Genomic DNA, 21737 nt, shown 5'->3' with positions numbered 1-21737 from the left:
ACATCGCCATTTTGGGAATTTGGTCAAGTCGATGAAAATTGACGGTTTCGTCTACAATAACTTACTTACTAACTACAGGCAATTTATTTCTTGCTGCTTTATTTTATTTTAATTTTTTTTTTCACTTAAAAGTACCAGAGTATCCGCATTTATCATATATTTTCATTTAAATATACTAAATACTTAAATCTCTACCATTGTGAATTTAATATACTATCAAGTATATACATTCCCATATCCACACTCTCTACTTTTTTTTTTTTCCAAATGTCTGCAGTCACTACGGAAAAGTCAAACAAACGTAGCAGAGCCACAGCCTGTGAGCGGTAAGTTTGATTTGATTAAAAAAAAAACAAAAAAAAAAATACTCCTTTAAGTTCCCCAAATTTCTAATATCTTTTTTTTTTTGTATTTAGATGTAAACTTCGCAAGCAACGCGTAAGTAAATGAATGATAGCTGCAACCCTTTTTCAATTCTAACAGATTATCATTAAAGTGTGATCAAAAACTGCCGATTTGTACAAACTGCCAAAAGGCTGGAGCAAAATGCATTCAACCTGAAAAGTATCGTTGTAATTTTGTTGAAAAGTAAGTGCTGAAAAAATAAAGCCCAAATCTAAAATCAATTTGTTAACCTTCCCAACAGAGACTCTTATACTGCCATGCTTGAATCTCGTCTTCAAGCTTTAGAATCCAAAATTAGACTCCAAGAAGCTGCTGGATACCAGTTTGCACGCTACAACAACGTGATCGAAGCAAACCAAAACCACCTCCACCAAAAGGAAGAGCCACTACAGAATTCAGAAAGATTCGCAGGCTCAAATATCCCCAAGCCGCCAACCCCTCAGCCGCCAACCCAACAACAACAACAACAACAACAACAACAGCCGTCCCAACCACCGGGTCATTACTACCAGCAACCGCCGCCGCCACCACCACCACCATTAACATCACAACATCGTACTCAAGTCCCGCCACAAGTCCCGCCACCATCCCAACCCGACGCTGTTGTTTCAGCTACCTCTTCAAAACCATCTTCTTCAGGCTCTCCACCACGTAGACGTAACAGCTGCGGACTTGTCAGCATTCTTAACTCCGATCCAGCCGATGACGCCTCTGTTCCGCCATCTTTCTCGGTTGTTTCGTCACTTTTGAAAGACTCATTTTTGGGCCGCGCCAAAGAGGCACATAGTACCGACCCATCACCTGCAAAGTCGAATCTCGGTGACTCCGGCCTGCATTCGGATAAATCGTCCTCCAATATTACTAATATCATGGACACACTTGGCCAGCCCAAAACAAGAATCAGCCTGCTAAAGTCTCATTTAAACGCTATTTTAGATTCCGCTGACGGCAAGCCACAATCTCCAACACAGCATCACCAGCACCACCGTTACCACCACAGTCAGAATTTACAACAGCCACATTCTTCAAGCACTCCAGGCTCATCCTCTTCGGCTAACTTTTCGCCCGCCACTCTGCCGCAATCCGCCTATTCCTTTTCGTCAACTCCTGGTACCACATCATCTACCTCTTCTTCCCACGACTTCCAGCCTGAAAATGACTTTGATGCCTACCTTTTACCCCTCGACATTGATGTCTCAGAATTTCTTGTCTTTGACCCAGCACCTCCTCCAGATGAGGCTTTAGGCAAAAAAATTGGCGATTTTCTTCGTCTCAAAAACCACATGCGCCTCCCAGTCTCACGTATTTATGACTTTAACACTCTCCACAAAAATAGATTTACAATTCCAGCCGATCCAACTGACTCCCAATGGCGTTTCGAGCAGTTCTACCTTAATATTACTTACACACTAGTCGTCCTTAGTATTCTTGGTGTCTACTCGGCTAACAACATCCCCACGTCAAGACTTACTCTCGATCCTTACAGCTTCTTTTATACTGCAATTTCCCATGCCCGCCGTTGCAGAACAAAGGACCCTCTCAAACAAATCATTTGCCTAACCATGTGCTCGCTTTTTCTTGTTCGCCAGGACATGGCCCGAAACTTGCACTGGCGCATGATGGACAAGGCAATGCAAATTGCTCAGGCCCACAATTTCCACAAAAAAGAGTCTCTTAAAGGCCTTTCTTTGTTAGATCAAGAAAACCAACTACGTGTATTTTGGAGCTTATACCAAATGGACCGTTTGCTAGCGTTTGAACGACGGGCGCCTTATGTCATTCCTGAAGCAGAAATTGATATTCCACTTTTTGCTGATATCAATGAGGAGGAAACAGATGAGGCTGTAATTTTGGAAGCAAGAAAACCTGGTTATGTGCCACCAAAGTCGACAAACTTTTCTTTAAGTCTGCACGGCTTACGCATCATTCGAATTGAGGCTGAAATCATTGACTCCATTTATCGTGTTGATAAAACTTACAAGGAGCAATTCCCTAAAGTAGAGCCCTTTTTGAAGCGTCTAGATGACTGGAAAGTGCAGTGCCCTAGGTATATGGGCCATGGCCAGATTATCATGGAAATGCACCATGCTCGTGCCGTCCGCCTTCTTCTCCAGCCCTTTTTGGGCTTTCTGGAACCAACAAGCCCCCTCTTTATCAGGTGTATGCGGCAATCAGGCCAGATTGCACAGGGCTGTACCGAGATTTGCCGCGTCATTAAGGGGTTCAATCTCATGTCTGCAAATGCTCTATTCATGTCGGGACTCACTTTAATCTACGGGCTTTGGCTAGCGTCCAAGTCGAACCTTAATTACCAGTACATTATTGAAGACATTCGTCTTTGTACTTGCTGTCTTTATGCTCTTGCCGAGCGGTCCTCTGTATTTGCTCATTATAGAGATACAATTGATAATCTGGCAAGTGCAACAATTCGCCATGTAAGTGAGCTGGCCTCCAAGCGGTACGTCATTGTGAGCAATCTACCAGACCAGCAATCTAGCTCGGATGCAGTCACTTTTAGTGAAGAAAATAGTGAAACTAGAAGTGGCAGAAACTCTAGTAAACCCCCCTCTGAGGCTTACCCCTCCTCAACCTTGTTATCTTCAACGACCAAAATTTGCTCAAAATCAGGTGTTTTAATCGCCAGCGATAATGTGCGGTACCCAATACCAATAACCACCTCTCAGAATGTCAATGGTAAGCTGGAGCCCTCTCTCCAAGGATCGTCTGATGAGGAAACTCATACGATATTTAGGCTGCAAAAACAGCTTAATAAGGACTCGCATGAAAAGTTCAAACAGTTGCAAGATCTTAAACGGAAGCACTCTGAAACTGGTAATCAAGCGGAGCCAGAGTCTCCAGCAGATGGTCATACAAGTAAGTATTTACGTCAGGGCCTGAATAGTAAAACAGCTCCACAAACTCCGCAATCAAGCGATAGTGATCATCACCAGTTGATTGCAGAGTTGGTCAACAATTTGCAACAGACGCCTCAAAATGTGTCAATCCCGCCCCAGACTTCTGGAGTGGTGGCACCCGTGGGTACCTCGTCTTCTTCTTTTTCTTCTACTACACTATCAGGACAACCACCTTCGCCATATGTCCCGTCGCTGGGCAACCGGTTTGCCTCAGGCGGGTCGTCAGTGTCGTGGTGGAATAACTTAGAACAGCGGTTGCACGTGAGTGAATCACCTCGAAACTGGGTCAATGCACTGGGCTCGCACGATGGCGTGACGACTTGGATCCACGACTTGTCGGCATTTGCTAAGCAGCATTTAAGCTCTGGGGGGAATAATAACTGTGAAAGTAGCAACAGCAACAGCAATAACTTTAGTTCTACTGCAAGTGCAGTGGTGGCTGTGGATAACTTGCACATTCATCCAAATGAACACACGGATACCGTGAACTCGAGTAACAATGGCCATAAAGACAACAGTGCTCACAGTAGCTCGTTGAATGAATTGCTTTACGGGAACACACACGGTGCTACTTCTCAGCAGCAACAACACAATACCTATCATCACCACCATGTTGCATCCACTCCTGGCTCGGGTGTATCGCAGGCTCCATCACCGCTCAACTTTCTTGCTGCCGCTTCTGAGTATGCGGCAGCTGGGGGGCTTGACAATGGTGCTGGGAAGAGTGGTGGGTCGGCCGGTGAGGGTGAGACTTCCGATCCAGGCCCCCGCAATGAAAATGTTACAGAAAAAAGTTCTCGAGAGGGTGCAACCACAATGACTGCAACCTCGGAAGAGTCCATTGGAGGGTTTGGTGGTGAGCCAGGGGATTCCAAGAGTAAAGAAAACCAAGAAAAAGGTGACCACCATCATAAGAGTCACTCAGCAGTTGCCCCCATCACCATCTCTATTGCAAGCTCGCTGGGCGACTTGTACGCAGCTACTACAGTTCCGGCCATGGTACCCGAGGGAGCACCTGCGACGCCGGATGACGGACAGCAGGTGACAGGATCTGGCGGGGCGGCGCAGATGCATTCTAACAATGGAACGGTTGCAGCAACAGCGACGACGGTTGGTGAGGGTGAGCGAGTTGAAGTTTCGTCGCCAGGGCATGGCAGTGATTTACATGAACACGCAACAGCCACGGCAGGAGCAACAGGACCTAATGCAAATAATGCAAACAATGCAAACTTTTCAATGTATGACGGTAGTCTGCCGGCAGTTGGATCTGGAGGGGCGTTGATTGAAGAGTATGGGGATTGGGCATATGATGTCAATCTGTTTTACTACAATGACTTGGTGACTTGGTCTTTATGAATGAACGAATGAATGAATAAATGAACAATTATTGAATTAATAAATAAACAATTATTGAATTAATAAATTAATAACTATGGAGAGAAAGAAAAAAAAATAAAAGGGTAGTAAAGAAGATAATTATATATAAATGGATAGATGATTTTTTTGTTTTCAATTTTCAATTTTCATTTTTTTTTTTATTTTTTTTTTTTCCAAATTTTTTTTTTGTTTAAAAAAAAAACTTTTTCAATGCATTTTTTGATTGCTTAAACAGACAAGCCTTGGAAACGGACGCGTTGGCGGGATGCAACCCAAGACTTAAAAGCCCAGACAAGCATGATCCAAGACATTATGAGGGCTGTAACACCGACATTGACATTAAGAACAAACATACCGTCCAGCAAGTTGTAAGCCAAGGCATCGACCGTTTCGCCATTGGATTCCATAAAGATCAAGCCACCGCAGAGTAAGGTGAAAGAAGCAATGACCTCAGTGATAGGGCGCGATGGGACTGTAGACTTTGGAGGGTTAAGGTAAAGAAGAATATAAGTACCGAAACGGAAAAGAGAGCCAACCGTTAAAAGGTACCCCCATTGCATGTGGATAAGTGTGGATAGGGGGAAAGCCTGTTCGTGTTGCGACATGAGAACACCAGTCCAGAAAATGATAAACGTTGGGATAGGGTTGATAGAAACATGGCCAATAAGACCGCTATTTTCATCATCTTCGCAATCATTATTGGAGGTGGAGATGAGGCGATTCACGAGCCGGCGGATCCAACGCGACTCCATAATGAGGCCGCAAATACCACCGCCCAAGTACATAAAGGCAATTGACGCATGCTGCAAGTCTTTGTGGGACCAGTGGCCGTCAGTGTTACCGAGATGCTCCATAAAGACATTGGTAGAGCCGTAAAAGAAAATCAAAAATGACTCAATAAACTCCATAGTGCAGTCCTTAAAGAGATTGGGGAAAAAGTTAACAATGGAGCTGAGAATTCCCGAGGTCTTAGACTCATCGAGACGGGCCTGCATCTGCATGCTCTTCTTCTTCTTGATGGTGTGGGCAGGGTCATGGATAGAACCTGGGGCAATGTTCCAAGCAAAGCCCTTGTCGGCAAAGGCGCCTAGATATCTGCATAGGGTGAGGATACCATAAAGGAAAAAGACTGAGCCTTTAATAAGGTGGGCCAGAATGTTAAAGACTTTACTACCGAGCCCAAGGCGGAAAACGGTAGCCGTACCCAAAACTAGGTAGCCGTAACCAACGACAAAAAGAGGTCTGTTAATAATCATGTAAACAATGCGGGCCACAGAACCAAACTTGTCGACAACTTGGTAAACATGCTTATTGGCCATGATGCGGGAAATGAGTCTGTTTTGGTTAGGAGCAGGGGTTTCAAAAGCTTCAGCGTCACGGGAGGGGAACTGGGCAGCATTAGACGAGGATGCAGCAGCGGTAGAAGCAGAAGACTCATGGCCAAAGAGAGAGAGATCGTCAAGGTCATCATCGTCTTCATTATGGTGGTTAGGCTTGTGCTCTGAGGAAATGGATTCATCGTCGCCAGACGATGCAGAAGAGCCCGAGTCGCCATGACCAGAATCCAAAGAAGGACGAATGAATTGACCACGATTAGAAGACGGATTCAAATTGGCCAAAAGATACTCAGCACCATCCATGGGTGTATATCTAGAAGAGACTGCCCAGTTAGCGAGAGACTTAATGACTGCTGCAACCCAATGAATCAAAGAAATAAACAAGAGAGCAATGGACATTTTCGAGTACGAGTTATTGGGATAAAGGTCTGGGGGGCAAGTAGCACCAAAGATTGCCAGACAAAAGAGGGAGCCGAAAAAGGTGGCAACTTGCAGAGTCTGGACTGGAAGATAAAGAGAGGTAGTAGGAATTGTAGAGAGAAGGACTGAGATTGGGTAGAGAACAGCCCAAGCAGAAATTACGAGAAAGATGTGAGAGTATAAAAAGAACTTGTTGGGAGCATCAGCATTGAAAAAGGTGGTTGTATTGTATAGTTGCCAGTAGGCACGTTGTTGAGGTTCCAGGCTGGGGTCTTCGAGAATATTTTTCCAGTTGTTATGGTGGTGACCTCCGTGCATACTTGCTGGGGAAGGCTCCATATGGGTATCTTTATGTGAAGAATCTTCGTTGTTAGTTGGCATGTCCATTGATTCGGCCATGTTATTATTGTTTGCTGGTGGTTGATTTGGTATGCTGTCAGATGAGGTAGTAGTAGTAATAGTAGTAGTAGTAGTTGATTCCATCATAGACCCGTCCATATGTTTTTTAGAGTCTGAGTTGACATCATTATCATTATCATTATCATCATCATCATCATCATCATCGTCATCATCACCATGTCGAGCTAGCAGGCGAACAAAGTAGCTTGATGAAGGAGCTTGCAGAGAATTTTCGCGTTTTACTATGCTGGATGAAGAAGAAAAGGAAAGTGGCGAGACTAAAAAATCAGGAATGATTGATGCAGTGGAGACAGACAGTAAAGCCGCAAAAGCCGCAACAGTAGCGGTGGAGAACTTCATTGATGGGGAAAAGGAAAGTCGAGGGAATTAAAGATATAGATATGAAGAAGAAGAAGAAGAAGAAAAAAAAAATATGAATATAATAAAAAGGAAAGAAAGAGGAATTCCTGTTTAAAATAAAAAAAATAAATAAATAAATTATATTTAAAAAAAAAAAAATTGAAAGTGAGCGAATAGATTTCAATTTATACTTTTTTTTTTTTTTTTTTTTTCCCACTACCAACATCATCAGAACGCGCGAGCGCGGTGTTGAAGTTCCCGATATTACATAAGCCACAGCCGGATGCCGTTAAAATGCCCGTTTTCAAGTTTTTTTTTTTTTTTTACGCTCAATATATTTGACATTTAAATTTTTTTTTAATTTATAAATTATATTTGAAAAACAAATATTAAAATATATTTAATTTGATTCATCTTTTATATTTTACAAATTAAATATATATATATATAATTTTTTTTTCCCTGTTGAATTGAGTTTGCACTGTGGCGCGCGTTGGGATGTCTGCAAAGACTTAATAGCCGCACGCCGTGACAACCAAAGAAGAAACACAAAAAATAAAAAAATTAAAAAAAATAAAAAAATAAAAAAAAAATTTAAATAAAAAAATAAATAAAAAAATAAATAAAATAAAATAAAATAAAATAAAATGGTCAGACTATATAAGATTTCCTTTTTTTTTTTCTTTTTTGTTTATTAAAATTCTGACCTGATTTAAAATCAAAATAAAGTCCATCTTGCTGATTAAAGCTTTTGTTCTTTCTCTTCTTAATAATTATTATAATAATGTCTCTTTAGATTTAAGAAAAATATTAAAAAAAAAATTCTCTTATAAGAGAATTTTTTTTTATAAATAATTATTTATTTATTTATTTTGTATTTCTTCTTCTTGATACCTAAAACAGAAGTATTTTTTTTTTACTTCTTTTAGATATAGATTGGGGGTGGTACTAAATACTCAAACATCCATCCAACCACTACTACCTTCCATTATTAGCACTTATTTGGAATTTCTCTCTCTCTCTCTTCTAGGAAAAAAAGTTGTTGTTTCCCCTTTGACGGCCTTTGGCACATTTCTTCGGAATTGAATTGAATTGAATTGTTTTTATTTATTTATTTATTTTTTTTTTGGAGGGTATTTAAATAAATAAACAAATAAATAAATATTTAAACAAATCCATTTAATATAATTAATATAAAATTCCATAAATTAACTTCCTATAACCTCTTCTTACCTCTCACCCCATGGGGTTTGCCGTTCCGAACCTAACTTTTGGTTTTTTTTCTCTCTCTTTATCATCATCAACCGTTGATTTTAACTGTTGCGTCATGTAATGTAAATTTTTTTTTTTTTTTGATTTGATTTGACATCACAAACAAACACGCTTTCTTTCTTTCTTTTTATTTATTTATTGCTTTTCGGACCCTCATTTTTATTGCTTTTGCCGTTCCGCACGAGCTCTTTCTTTTATTTTTATTTTTTTCCCCTGCAATTATTTATCAACAACTTGATAATATATACAAATAATCATAATGATGGTTAATAATATTGAACTGTTTTCAGTTTAAACTGCACACCGATACTTTTGTATAAATGATGGAGAGAAAATCCTTGGCAAGCCTTTTTTTTTTCCTTTTCACAAGCCATACAAAAATAACAATAATAAAAATAATAATAATGATAAAAAAAAACGCACGAGGGCAGTAGCAACGAGATCCAAATAAGTCTTAGCAGTGGCACTTCTATGAGGTGAGAAAAAAAAAAAAACAAACAAAAGAAACAAACAAACAAAAAAATTTCTCCGTTTCTTTCTTTTGTCTGCCATTTCTTCTTCAAATTCAGTGTTTCGTGGCTATGGTTGTGGCTATGATTGTCATGGTACCATTATTACTTTGTCAATTCATTTTTTTTTCTTCTTTATGCAAACAATATCTCCTCTTCTTTTACTTCAAATGTAAACTTTTTTTCTTTTTTTTCTTTTTTTGTATCTGACCAATTCTATCATCAATAATCAATAATCAATAATAATAATAATATCCTTTCAAAAATGATAAATTAAAATTTGGGTATTTTTTTTTTTTTAAATCTTGTTATGATTTTCGTTTGTTTCTCTGTTTACCCCACCATTATCCAGATCATCGTTACTAACTTTTAAATTTTGTATAGTAAACAATTGACTAACTTTTTATTGGAGCTTTCCCTCTGTACCAGAATTTACAACCCTTTTAATCATCTTCATGTAACTGATACCTTTATAATTCCCCTTTCCCTGGTGAGGCTATGAAAGATAATTCAAAATTTAGATATCTAAAAAAAAAATTAAAAAAAAAATCCAGAGTATTAAGATACTTTCTACTTTAAAGAATTTCACATTTCTAAATAGCCCCATCATCTGAAATCAAGGTTTAATTCAATTCAATTCAATTCAAATAAAATCTAAGCATGTATGTTCATAGAAAAAAAAAATTTTATTTTGGATATCCACTTTTTCAGCTCTTATTTTATCACCCATTTTTTTTTCCTATCATATCAATTAAGCATTGATTTAAACTCGTAATCCGTTTAACATAATTCTAGAGGTATTCTCATGGGATATTTTTATTTTTTTATTTTTTTTTGTCTTTCTATGGGTTTGCGCGACTTTTTTTTTTATTTTTTTTTTTTAAATTTCCTTTTCTTCGGAATTATTTGCTCACCATGATATGTGCAAATGTTTCTCCACTTTTCTTTTCAATAAAAAAATTTTTTTGTCACTTTCGTATTTTTTCTTTTATTTTTTTTAATTCAAAACTAACCCACTCATCGTCGGATCGGTATTTCAGTAAAACTTAATTCCTGATTCACATCCACCACAAAATGGTAATAGTTTAAAAAGATATCCAATTCCATACTTCACAACCGGAAAAAAAAAAATTAAATAAATCAATAAATCAATAAATAAATTAAAAAAAAAAAAACTCTTCAAATCTCTCAACAACAACTCTTTCATCTTTTTCTTCTTTAAAACCCTTCCATTTAATATGCTTGCTTCTTAATGCGGGTTACTAATCCTGACGCATGGTATGACCGGCTGATGACTGACTTGTTGTCCACCATATTGAGGGGAAAAATGACGCAAAAAAAAAAATAAATAAATAAATAAATTCCTCCGATTTAAACAAACAAAAAAAAAATTTTCCTTTTTTTTCTCTTTTTTTTTTTTCTGTAGTAAACACAAGAAATATAGAGATCTCTCTTAAAAACATTGCCATAAAAGATTGATCCAATATCAACTTGACAGATTCACAAGATTCTTTTATCAGAATTCTTAAATATCACCACATTAGTATCATTCAAAAAAAAAAAAAAAAATCTCACTTCTCGAGGACAAACTTAAAAAAAAAAAAAAAAAAAAAAATAGTTTTCAACGCTAAACTTAAAGAATAATAACATCTCCCCTCCAAAAAAAAAAATGACTTTTCTCACCCCGCCTTTGTTTGTAAATTTGGTATATGTTCCTCTCCACATCACTCAATGGGTATAGGTATCTCTCATGGTATATCTCGTTTTTGGTCGCTCCCAAAAAAAAAAAAAGACTCTTCTTCGAGATTGAAATACTTTATATATAAACCCTCAAGTCCCCGATCTTTCAAACCCCATCAATTCTATCCATCCCTAGAATTTATTTGTGTTTCTCTTTTCTCAATCCCATTTTTCAAGATTTCTTTTTTTTTTATGCTTAAAACTTGCCGTAATGCTCAAATAAATATGCCGCACATGTTTTAAACACCAAGCTTTTTGCTTGGTGCGTCAACCAGCTAACAGTTAGTAGACAACGTACGGTAAGTTCCGACAGACCCTTTTTTCTCTCTTTTTTTCTCTTTTTTTCGTTTCAAGCCTTGTTCAACAACAACATCAACAACACCGCAAAAGCCTCTCCGTTGCAACCGGCAGACTGGTGACCTGCTAGTCCGAACTACCACCGCCAGAGCCTCAGAAAAGTGATTATATAAGCCTTATTAAATCGCCACATGAAAAAAATTATAATAATAATATTAATATAAAAAAAAAAAAAAAGCAATCGCCAACCATCTTCAAATTTTTAAATCCGTGTATGGTGGTGACTTTGTCGATAACGCGCAATCCATTCTAAAGAAAGAAATGATCATTTACAAAGATAAAGAAACACACAAAGATTACCAAAAATTCTTCAATGACTCCACTTTTATCTCCGTTTATTATTTCTTTTTTTTTTCCACTGTGATTAGTTTAAAAAAAATCTAAACTAACCTCTGCGAGTGACCTTTTTTTTTCTTGCTGCCTTGGTTGGAAAACAACGTGATGGATAGTTTGACTAGGCGCGCAATAATAATAACACGCCGAAAAATAATATTATTATTATTATTATTTTAAGTTAACTGCAATGGAGTCTTAAGGAAACAAGAAGCAAGCACATGGCCAGAATAATTACTTGGTTGGTTTGGGTTGTGTGTAATGAAAAGGAAAAAAAAAAATTTTTTTTTATGTTGTAGGCAATGGCTCTAATTTATATATTTTGGGTGATGAGAATTTTAACACTCCAAAAACATGTTTGACTTGGAAAAAAGAAAAACGACCATTTACGACAAAATTTATCTTTGGAAAAAGCTCCAAATTCATATTATAACCCAGGTTTCTATATTAAACTTATTTCTCATAAACTAGAAATACCCAAAGCCCCATTTGCAATATCTGGGAAATGTTAAAGCTAAGTACCCTTTTGTTCCATCATACATTTCATCACAAACCCTCATCAAACTTTCTCAACCAGCTATTTACGCCGCACCATCCTGATCCAGCTACAAGATACCCCGGATTTTCTTTCTTTTTTTTGTAAACTTCAAATTTTAAATAAAATACAAATTTATTTATCAACTTTGTTCTTAAGCTCAATCAATGTCTTGAAAGTATCCTTTACTGTTTCTTCCAAAGTATGATACTTGATACCAAGCAACTCATTCGTAACATGGTTATCAATCTGATACACATTAGGCACCTTGCTGAGTCCAGTGCCGGGCTCTCCCACAGGGATCTTGCCTTGCAACTCAGGGAAATCCTTATTAACAATGTCCAACACTGATTGCAATGAGAAAAATCCGGCCGTCACAAACAGTCTCTTGCCTGCAAGCTCAGGCTTCTCCAATGGCAAAATATGAGCCAGTGCAACATCCCTTACATCAACCCAAATGTGTGGGGTAGAGTTAAAGTCATTGCCATCCTTAGGGTTAAACACACCATGGTACAAAAGCCCGTTTGACGTGTTTAAGCGGTCCACCGATGGCACATCCTGTAGCAATGGCCCAAACACTGCCGGTGGGTTTACCGTGGTGCCCGTAAAGTTAGGCGACTCCTCCTTGATGAACCGCCAAAACTCCTTCTCGGCAAACGTCTTGCTTCCGCGATAACTTGTTGACAAGTCTGTAGTTGCCTGTTCCCATGTAATTGGTGACCAGGTGCTTTCCGAAAACACAGTGCTATGATCATGCAACTTACTAGGATCCAAAATTGCAGCAAACGACGAGGTAATCACCACAGAAGTCACTTGAGGTGCATGCTTCTTAATTGCACTCAAAATGTTTTTGGTGCCTTCCAATGCAGGAATCAAAAGCTCATTGAGTGGATCTTCCTTGGCGGTAAAAAATGGTGATGCAGTATGCAAAACCGCAGTGATTTCCTTGTCTTCTTCCAAAGTTTTGTCAAAAGCTCCAGGAACTCGAATATCCTCCACGATAGCAAGTTCAATTGGTTGACCAGGGAACTTATCCAAAAGATATTGACCCTTGGCTTGAGATCGCACAGTTGCCTTGACGGTGTATCCTCTTTCAAGTAAAAGCTTGAGAGTGTGGATGGCAATGAACCCGGAGGCGCCAGTAAGAAGAACTTTGTTATGCTTGATAGTCATTATTAAGAAAAGTATAAATTGTATTTGAAAATAAGAAAAAGAATTTGGGATTTAATAGAGAAATGAGAAATGAGACAAAAGACAAAAGAGAAAGTATCTGTTTGGGAGAAAAGCTGCCTACTTCTGTTCCTTTTTATAGTCGCTAAGATTGATGCATTTTCCATTACTAATCACATTGCGCAAGCAAAATGTCCGAATTCGTCATACCCATTATTAATTAATTAAATGAGGATTTCCAGAGGAATCTGTTCTCATTATTTGATCACAACATAGGGTTAAAAAAACGGTCTCGAATGATTAAAGGATGTTTTTTTTTTTTGATAGAATTACTTATTATTAAACAAAATGAAATATTAATATTAATCGGCTCATGTCAATCACAAAAAAAAAAAAAAAAAAAAAAAAGATCCTGAATAACTGTTCGAAACAATTGAAGGTTTTGGCTTTTCAAAGCCTTTTTTGTCTTTCTTTTTTTTAAAAAAAAATGAAATTAAAACGGTTTGATTCAGCCGTATTTTCATGTTATCGAAATTTATTTTATAACCAGCTTTATTTATTCAATAAAACATATTAACCCAATGACGTGATAGCAAACCCTGCAAGACAGTCTAAAACCCTTTGTAATACTCTGGAATTGCTTTGTAGTTACATTTTTGTAAATAACTGTAACAAGTCATCATAATTATGATTGCAACAACCATTATAAATTGATGAAAATCTTTTGCTTCAGTTTTACTTGCAATTTTATATCTAAATCCATCGATACCTTAGCTATGAAAAATTCTCAATGGACTTACCTATAGCATTATTTTTAATTTGTATTAAACCTGGCCCTCTGTTAACTATTTTTAAACGCTTAAACAAATAAAATTTACCAAAAGTATCTTAATAAACCATATCCATAAAAATTTCTATCTTCAAGTCTGATGAAAACCATACACCCATTTTGACCATCATGATTTCTGTAGTTGTAGCAACAAAATGATTCAAATTTTTATTTAATACCTAAAATTGATTTATGACGCCTAAGACATTGCCATCCCTTACCTATCCCTTGCAGATTACCCGATTTCTATTTCAAGAAATAGAATTTCAATTCACACTCAAAGTTTCAAACACTTTTGAAAGTTTTTTTAAATCCATGGAAAATAAAATTTAAAAAAAATTACATATTCTAAATAAAACATTAAATCATTAAAATTGGTATATAAAATTTGGGTCGTTTAAATCTTTTTTTAATTTCTGTATAGTAGTTAATATTATTGACAATGGGACTCGAATGAAAAAGAGGCTTATGAAAAATGTATGAGAAAATTTATTCCCAATGTACATCTAGTTTTGATCTTGAATTTAGATCAACAAGGCAACAAGGGCAGCAAAGCCAGCCAAGATAGTGCTGGCAGCAACGGGAGCAGCTGCGTTCACAGCAATTTGGCTGACACTAGAGGAAGAAGAGGCCTGGGCAACACCTGAGGTTTGAGTGGTGCCGGAAGAAGTACCATTGGTTTTGGAGCCGGAGCCGGAACCAGAACCTGAGCCAGAGCCTGAGCCAGAGCCAGAGCCAGAGCCTGAGCCAGAGCCAGAGCCAGAGCCAGAGCCAGAGCCAGAGCCAGAGCCAGAGCCAGAGCCAGAGCCAGAGCCAGAGCCAGAGCCAGAGCCAGAGCCAGAGCCAGAGCCAGAGCCAGAGCCAGAGCCAGAGCCAGAGCCAGAGCCAGAGCCAGAGCCGGAACCTGAACCAGAACCACTACCAGAACCACTACCAGAACCACTACCAGAACCAGAACCAGAACCAGAGCCTGAGCCGGAGCCTGAGCCGGAACCAGAACCTGAACCTGAGCCAGAGCCGGAACCTGAACCTGAACCTGAACCTGAGGCTGATGCTGATGCTGAAAGGGTCTTAGTTACAGTTCCCGATGGGCCAGCAGAGTATGATACGGTACCAGACGGGCCAGCAGAGTATGAAACGGTAAAAGTGCCAGATGGTCCTGCAGAAACAGTAACGGAGACAGTACCAGAGCCCGAACCAGAGCCTGAGCCTGAGCCAGAGCCAGAGCCAGAGCCAGAGCCCGAACCAGAACCAGAGCCACTACCAGAACCAGAGCCAGAGCCGGATCCAGAGCCACTACCAGATCCAGAACCTGAGCCAGATCCAGAACCTGAGCCAGAGCCGGAACCTGAGCCAGAGCCGGAACCTGAGCCAGAGCCAGTACCTGAGCTTGAAGCTGAAGGACCCTTAGTGCTAGTAGTGTAAGTGATAGTCTCGCAAGGTTCAGTCACTGTAATTGTTTTTCCACCTGAGGATGTAGTGTAAGTGGTGTAACGAGTAGAAACTGAGCCAGATCCAGAGCCTGATCCAGAGCCTGAACCGGAACCGGAACCGGAACCTGAGCCTGAGCCTGAGCCTGAGCCTGAGCCTGAGCCTGAGCCTGAGCCAGAACCTGAACCTGAACCAGAGCCACTACCAGATCCTGAGCCAGATCCTGAACCAGAGCCAGAGCCACTACCAGATCCTGAACCAGAGCCACTACCAGATCCTGAGCCAGATCCAGAACCAGAGCCAGAGCCACTACCAGAACCTGAGCCAGAACCAGAGCCAGAACCAGAGCCAGAACCAGAACCAGAACCAGAGCCAGAACCAGAGCCAGAACCTGAGCCACTACCAGAACCAGAGCCAGAACCAGAGCCTGAGCCAGAACCTGAGCCAGAACCAGAACCAGAACCAGAACCAGAACCAGAGCCAGAGCCACTACCAGAACCAGAGCCAGAACCAGAGCCTGAGCCAGAACCAGAGCCACTACCAGAACCAGAGCCAGAACCTGAGCCAGAACCAGAGCCAGATCCAGATCCAGATCCAGAGCCAGAGCCAGAGCCAGATCCAGAGCCAGAGCCACTACCAGATCCAGAGCCAGAGCCGGATCCAGAGCCACTACCAGATCCAGATCCAGATCCAGATCCAGAACCTGAGCCACTACCAGAACCTGAGCCAGAACCAGAGCCAGAACCTGAACCAGAGCCTGAGCCGGAACCGCTGCCAGATCCTGAACCTGAGCCAGAGCCGGAACCTGAGCTTGAAGCTGAAGGACCCTTAGTGCTAGTAGTGTAAGTGATAGTCTCGCAAGGTTCAGTCACTGTAATTGTTTTTCCACCTGAGGATGTAGTGTAAGTGGTGTAACGAGTAGAAACTGAGCCAGATCCAGAGCCTGAGCCTGAGCCTGAGCCTGAGCCTGAGCCAGAGCCAGAGCCAGATCCAGAGCCAGATCCAGATCCAGATCCAGAGCCAGAGCCAGAGCCAGATCCAGAGCCAGAGCCACTACCAGATCCAGAGCCAGAGCCGGATCCAGAGCCACTACCAGATCCAGATCCAGATCCAGATCCAGAACCTGAGCCACTACCAGAACCTGAGCCTGAACCAGAGCCAGAGCCTGAGCCAGAGCCTGAACCTGAGCCACTGCCAGATCCTGAACCAGAGCCTGATCCTGAACCTGATCCAGAGCCTGATCCACTACCAGATCCACTACCAGAGCCTGATCCTGAACCGCTGCCGGAACCAGAACCAGAGCCAGAGCCAGAACCAGTAATAGTTTCGCATGGCTCAGTTACGGTAACAGTCTTCCCACCAGTAGTAGTGGTGGTGTAAGTAGTGTAACGGGTAGAGACAGAGCTTGAACCAGTTGTAGCTGCAGTATTCGTAGCACCAGTAATTGGAGGAGTCGAAGTAAGAACCGATGTGCTTACACTTGAAATTGGGCAGGTGGTCACAGTAACAACTTCCTTGCAAATATTGCTTTCACACTTGGTGATAGTGAGAGTGCTAGTAGTATATCCACTAGCAACTGAGCTAGAAGTAGTTGCAGGAGTAGTGGTGTTCTGGAAAGTGAAAGCAGATGCGGATTGAGCAAGTGCTAGAGCGCTAATCACAGATCCTGTGGAGAATTTCATTGTAAATCTGAAGTTGTATTAATGAGAAACGAATGACTATAAATTAAAAATTAAATGCTTAAGAAACGAATGACTATTGAATTGATAGATCAATAAGTTGATGAGAAAAAAAAAAAGAAGCGAAAAAAAATTTGAAATTCTGAGAAAAAACGCCGATATTTATATTAGTAAAAATACAGCTGAATTTCTTTCAAAGTCAAATTATAACTTCAAAATATGTTTGCCTTCTCTGTTTAAAGCCATGCAGTTATTAAACGAAATTTTCATAAATTGCTTTTTTATTGAAAAAGCTAAATTCATTTTTGACTTAAATTTTCTAACGTAAATTTCTTTCTTTAGAATCCTAATTTTTTTTTTTTTTTGACCCTCAATGTGAATTTTTTTTTTTATTTAAGCTCATCGCGCCAAATCTTAATCAGAAAAAAATTAAAAGAAAAGAAAAGAAAAAGAAATAATGAAAATCGTTATTTAGATCTTTTAGACTGCATAAAACAAGTAGGAAGATAGCACATGTCTATTGTATTCAATTATTCAAATCACGCTTAATCTTGCAATAATTTGCAATTTTTCTAGATTTTTAAAATCATCATTGCAAAAAATAATGATATTCAAAACAAAATTCAAAGTTTTTGTTGATGGCTTTACCTCTTCATTCTTTTTACTCTCTAAGGGTATTACTTAAAAGATTTAAATTTAGTAGACTTCAAAACCGGTTTAATTTTTTTGTAATTACTTTAGAATTATAATTCTAACGTCGATCAAATTAATGGCATGACAAAAAACAATATTTTTTTAAAAGATCTTTGTTATTTAAAAGCATTGAATAGAACAAATTAACAACTCTTGTTAACAAAAGAGCTCAATTTTTTTTATTTTTTAGTATCTTTATTGGCTTTCCAATTCGAAAACTTGAACACATAAAGCAAACGGTTTAACTGATTATGTTACGTAAATGATTTTGTTCAATTCTCATAACCAGAGACCCTGCAGATTAAAACTATGGGCTCCTTATTCAAAACTTTATTTATTTCGTATTTTTCAAAAATATCGTCCTTTTTCTTTCAAGAATGTGGCCAAAGAACACAGGGTTTATATTGAACGTTGTTTGTGAATATTAGCTTACATTTTTTGTGTTTTTTTTTGTAAAAATGGCTACTAATAATCTAAATTTGATGAGTTTTTTGGCTAAATTTCATCATTTTTTTATTTTACATATCTAAGAATTGAGAGTTTTGCATTAAAAAATAAAAGAAGATCAACAACTGGCCCTCAAATTGGTCATAGGTTTTTAAAAAAAATATCTATATATTCTTGAATCCAAGATGAAAAATGTATATAAATCTTTATAAAAGTGTTTTAATCTCATTAAATTTTTAATATTGAATAAAAGATAGTAAATTTTTCCTATTTATTCATAATTTTTTTGGTTTAAAACTTGCTTTAAACTTAGTTAAGTCATTTGCTTTTTTCTATTTTTATGGTCTTTGTTTTTCGGTTCAAATCTTTTTTCAATTTCTTTTTTATAATTATGGAACGTGTTTTTGAAATTTTATTATTGGATTTCTAGTCTGAATCATTACATCCATCCCCTTTCCTAATTTACTGAATATACTTTTCACAAAGCACTCCTGTTCAAACTTAAACTAAGCGCTTCACACTCTTTTTTTCGGTTGTAAATTCGCATATATTCAAAATTTTTGGTAATCGTGATCAAGGTTTTGTTCGCTTGCTAATAAAAACCAAGAAAATGAAATGTTAAATGGATGGATAGGTTGAGATTCCAGGTTCAACTATTGCTAATTAGCCTATGCTGTGGAAAATAAACAAATTTATTAAATCATTTAAATCATATAATATTTATTCTAAAAATCCTAACTATTGATTATAATCGGCTTTTTAAAAAAACTATTAATTAATAGTTTTTTTTTAAAATATGAAAGATATTAATTAATCTCTTTTATAAGCTTGATGGCATATACTTCATGTCTTATCAATTCCTAGATATTAAAATATTTAATTGCACCATAATTACACATTTTCTCACTTTTATCACAAATATTTTTATAAAGTAATGGATCATGATTTTAATTTCTATGTTCAGCGCAAAACTACAATGCGTATTCCGTGTGAGAAAGAATATTATTTTCAATTGATGAGGATAGTAAATGATGATTGGTTGGTTATGAGTAAATGATTTCTATGAAAGATTTCCCTACATAATGTGAACTATTAAAAATCTCTGCAAAAAAAGTCAAAGTCTCCTCTGATTTGCGTTATAAATAGATATTTCAAGTGACGCGCCTAATGAAAAACAAGAGTGGGGAAAATGCCCCAGAAATATTTCGAGCAAGGCTTACCGCAGGGGATGAAAAAACTTTAAACATGACAGATGGGACTCGACTAATAAGGGTGAATTTAGTTTCTTGTTATCAGGAGTAACTACTTTTGATAATTACCAGTATAGAAAAATGTATAAAAATTTTGCAAATATTAACGACTTGAGATCAATTATTCTTTGGCTAGATTGATGCAGTGTTCAAATTTATTTTTTTCTTGTTTTTAACGCCGCTGTTTAAACATTGTTTTACATTTAAAAAAAATAGCGAGAAATTTTCTGGGAAATTTCTTTAGGCAGTTTCCTTTTCAGCAAAAAAAAAACAAAAATAAAAATTAGCTTTATCAAAACAGACCTTTTGTCAATTCATTCCTTTTTAATTTATATTAAAAATAAAGTAAAAACTATAACTTAACAGCGGAAGAGACCTATGGATACTTTGTTATCTTTAGGATACCCAGGCCTTAATCATTCATAAATATTTTCCAAAGTTTTCAGAACATTGGTATGCGACCTTTGGACAAGACTTAAGAATGATTGTGTTTAAACTTTCTTTGATCTAATTCAAAGATCATTCTTTAACCCATGTTTTGGTCTCGGGATTCTATTAACTTTCTACATTCTTTGAAGCACTTTATTTCAAGGAAGTTTTTAGGATATGGTTCTCAAAGTTCCAGCGTCTAAGATTCAATAATGCTACTTTTCCATGCTACTTTCTATTTAGCTGCGCATATTGAAAAAGTTGTTTGTTACATTTTAAAGAGTTCATATAAGTCGTATAATTTGGTCAAAAGGATAACTATATAGATTGAAAATAAAAATATATTTTTTTTATTTTCATTTTCATTTTCAACTGCTTTATTGCCATTTAATGGTTTTAATATCACCAAATGTTATAAGTATATCTGATTAAAGCGGCTGATTTGAGAAAATTGAATTAACAGATATATCTGTTAATAGTACTCTGTTGTTTTATTTTATAAAACTTCAGTTTTTGCAGCACGTTGATTGTTGATTGAACTACAGCTGTTAAATTGTCTTAATTTAATTGCAAAGTTTTTTAATATCGGAATTCTAGCACTTCCATAAAATAATGGATATTAAATTTTTTTATCATTGTTGTCCATTGCTTTTCTTTTTATCATCCATAAAAAAAATATGTTATTACATTGAAGGTTTTTAAAAAAAATATAAGTACCATTTTAAAGGCGGCAAATAAGAATGAGAAAGTTAAGTTGTTTCCAAAAATATAAACATGGCGGCAATTACAATTTAGGGTATCCTTTTAACGATAACTTTATGATTCAGCAAAAAAAATTATAATGCTATCAAAACTCTAGGGGCTTGGATCATGTATAATAATGAATTTTACCTATCTTGCATCTAACTTTTATAAATCATGAATTATTCAAGTCTGGAAATTGGAATGGTAATTTTGATAGGTAAATAGTGATTACCTTGTTTACTTTTCTTATTTTTAAATTTGAGGTGTTTTTCAATGTTAATAGTACCTGCTAAGTAAAAAAAATTAATGGTTATAACAACTTATATTTAAGGTAAAGATGTAATATATAAATTTAATTGTTATTTTATTGATCGTTTTTTAAAGCATGAAAGAAGAAATTATTATTGAATATCACAATTGTTGATATGTATTAATAAAAAACCAAATAATTGCTTTATAAAGTTAATTAACTTCAAGCTTGGTTTAAGTCTAAACTTTTCAATAGCACAGTTTGTAAAATATATTAAAATATTGGAATGATTTTTTTCATTTATTTAATAAAATCTTAGCAATACATGACCTTGAAATGTGTTCAGTCAGTATTCACTTTGTCATATAAGTTCAATGAATTGGTACTAAATCACTTTATGCCGGTATTACTGGTAAATAAATAGAAAAAAAAAAAAACAGGACTTTTAAATTTTGATCTCAAGTCATTCAACATGGTTAATTGAGCCTATAATGTTGTTCAAATAATATCATTAGAAGAAAGAAAAATCAAGAAAAGTCTTTACAAGATTTAACAAATCGTTTTGCATGATTCGAACCAAGTTCGAACCACTTGATCACCCTTTTAAGTAATTTCCGGAGTGAAAGATATTCCCGGTAAATGCTTCGGTATAATGATTTACAGAAATATTACAAATGATTACAAATTCACACATAATTAAGTTAACACGGCTGAGAAATCAAATGACAATAAAACCAACTGATATGTAAACAGCCCACCTCTATCATACATTTTCTTTTTTTGTCTTTCTTCTATATTCTTTATTGTTTAGTCAAAGTTTACTTTTTAAAGGTTTTTCGTATTTTATTTAACACTA

At 37.1% G+C, this 21737-nt stretch overlaps 4 protein-coding genes across 4 annotated transcripts; 1 reads left to right on the top strand and 3 right to left on the bottom strand.

The window, feature by feature from the left end:
• Positions 1-267: 267 nt before the first annotated feature.
• Positions 268-4676, top strand: SAPINGB_P000104 (uncharacterized protein; the record flags this gene model as incomplete). The annotated part of the gene is made up of 4 exons (XM_031994828.1): positions 268-326; positions 417-438; positions 497-588; positions 647-4676. The coding sequence occupies 4 exons, from the start codon at positions 268-270 to the stop codon at positions 4674-4676; spliced, it is 4203 nt and encodes a 1400-aa protein (XP_031850719.1).
• A 248-nt stretch (positions 4677-4924) lies between these two features.
• Positions 4925-7213, bottom strand: SAPINGB_P000103 (uncharacterized protein; the record flags this gene model as incomplete). Its single annotated transcript, XM_031994827.1, has 1 exon — positions 4925-7213. One exon carries the CDS (start codon positions 7211-7213, stop codon positions 4925-4927), a length of 2289 nt encoding a protein of 762 aa, XP_031850718.1.
• A 4881-nt stretch (positions 7214-12094) lies between these two features.
• Positions 12095-13132, bottom strand: SAPINGB_P000102 (uncharacterized protein; the record flags this gene model as incomplete). Its single annotated transcript, XM_031994826.1, has 1 exon — positions 12095-13132. One exon carries the CDS (start codon positions 13130-13132, stop codon positions 12095-12097), a length of 1038 nt encoding a protein of 345 aa, XP_031850717.1.
• A 1350-nt stretch (positions 13133-14482) lies between these two features.
• Positions 14483-17071, bottom strand: SAPINGB_P000101 (uncharacterized protein; the record flags this gene model as incomplete). Its single annotated transcript, XM_031994825.1, has 1 exon — positions 14483-17071. One exon carries the CDS (start codon positions 17069-17071, stop codon positions 14483-14485), a length of 2589 nt encoding a protein of 862 aa, XP_031850716.1.
• Between the last annotated feature and the right edge of the window lie 4666 nt (positions 17072-21737).

Source organism: Magnusiomyces paraingens (genome assembly GCF_902498895.1).
Source record: "Magnusiomyces paraingens strain CBS 517.90 genome assembly, contig: contig1, whole genome shotgun sequence".
Lineage (NCBI taxonomy): Eukaryota > Fungi > Ascomycota > Dipodascomycetes > Dipodascales > Dipodascaceae > Magnusiomyces > Magnusiomyces paraingens.
The sequence above is the reverse complement of the archived record's forward strand: the minus strand, read 5'-3'. Positions and strand labels throughout refer to the sequence as shown.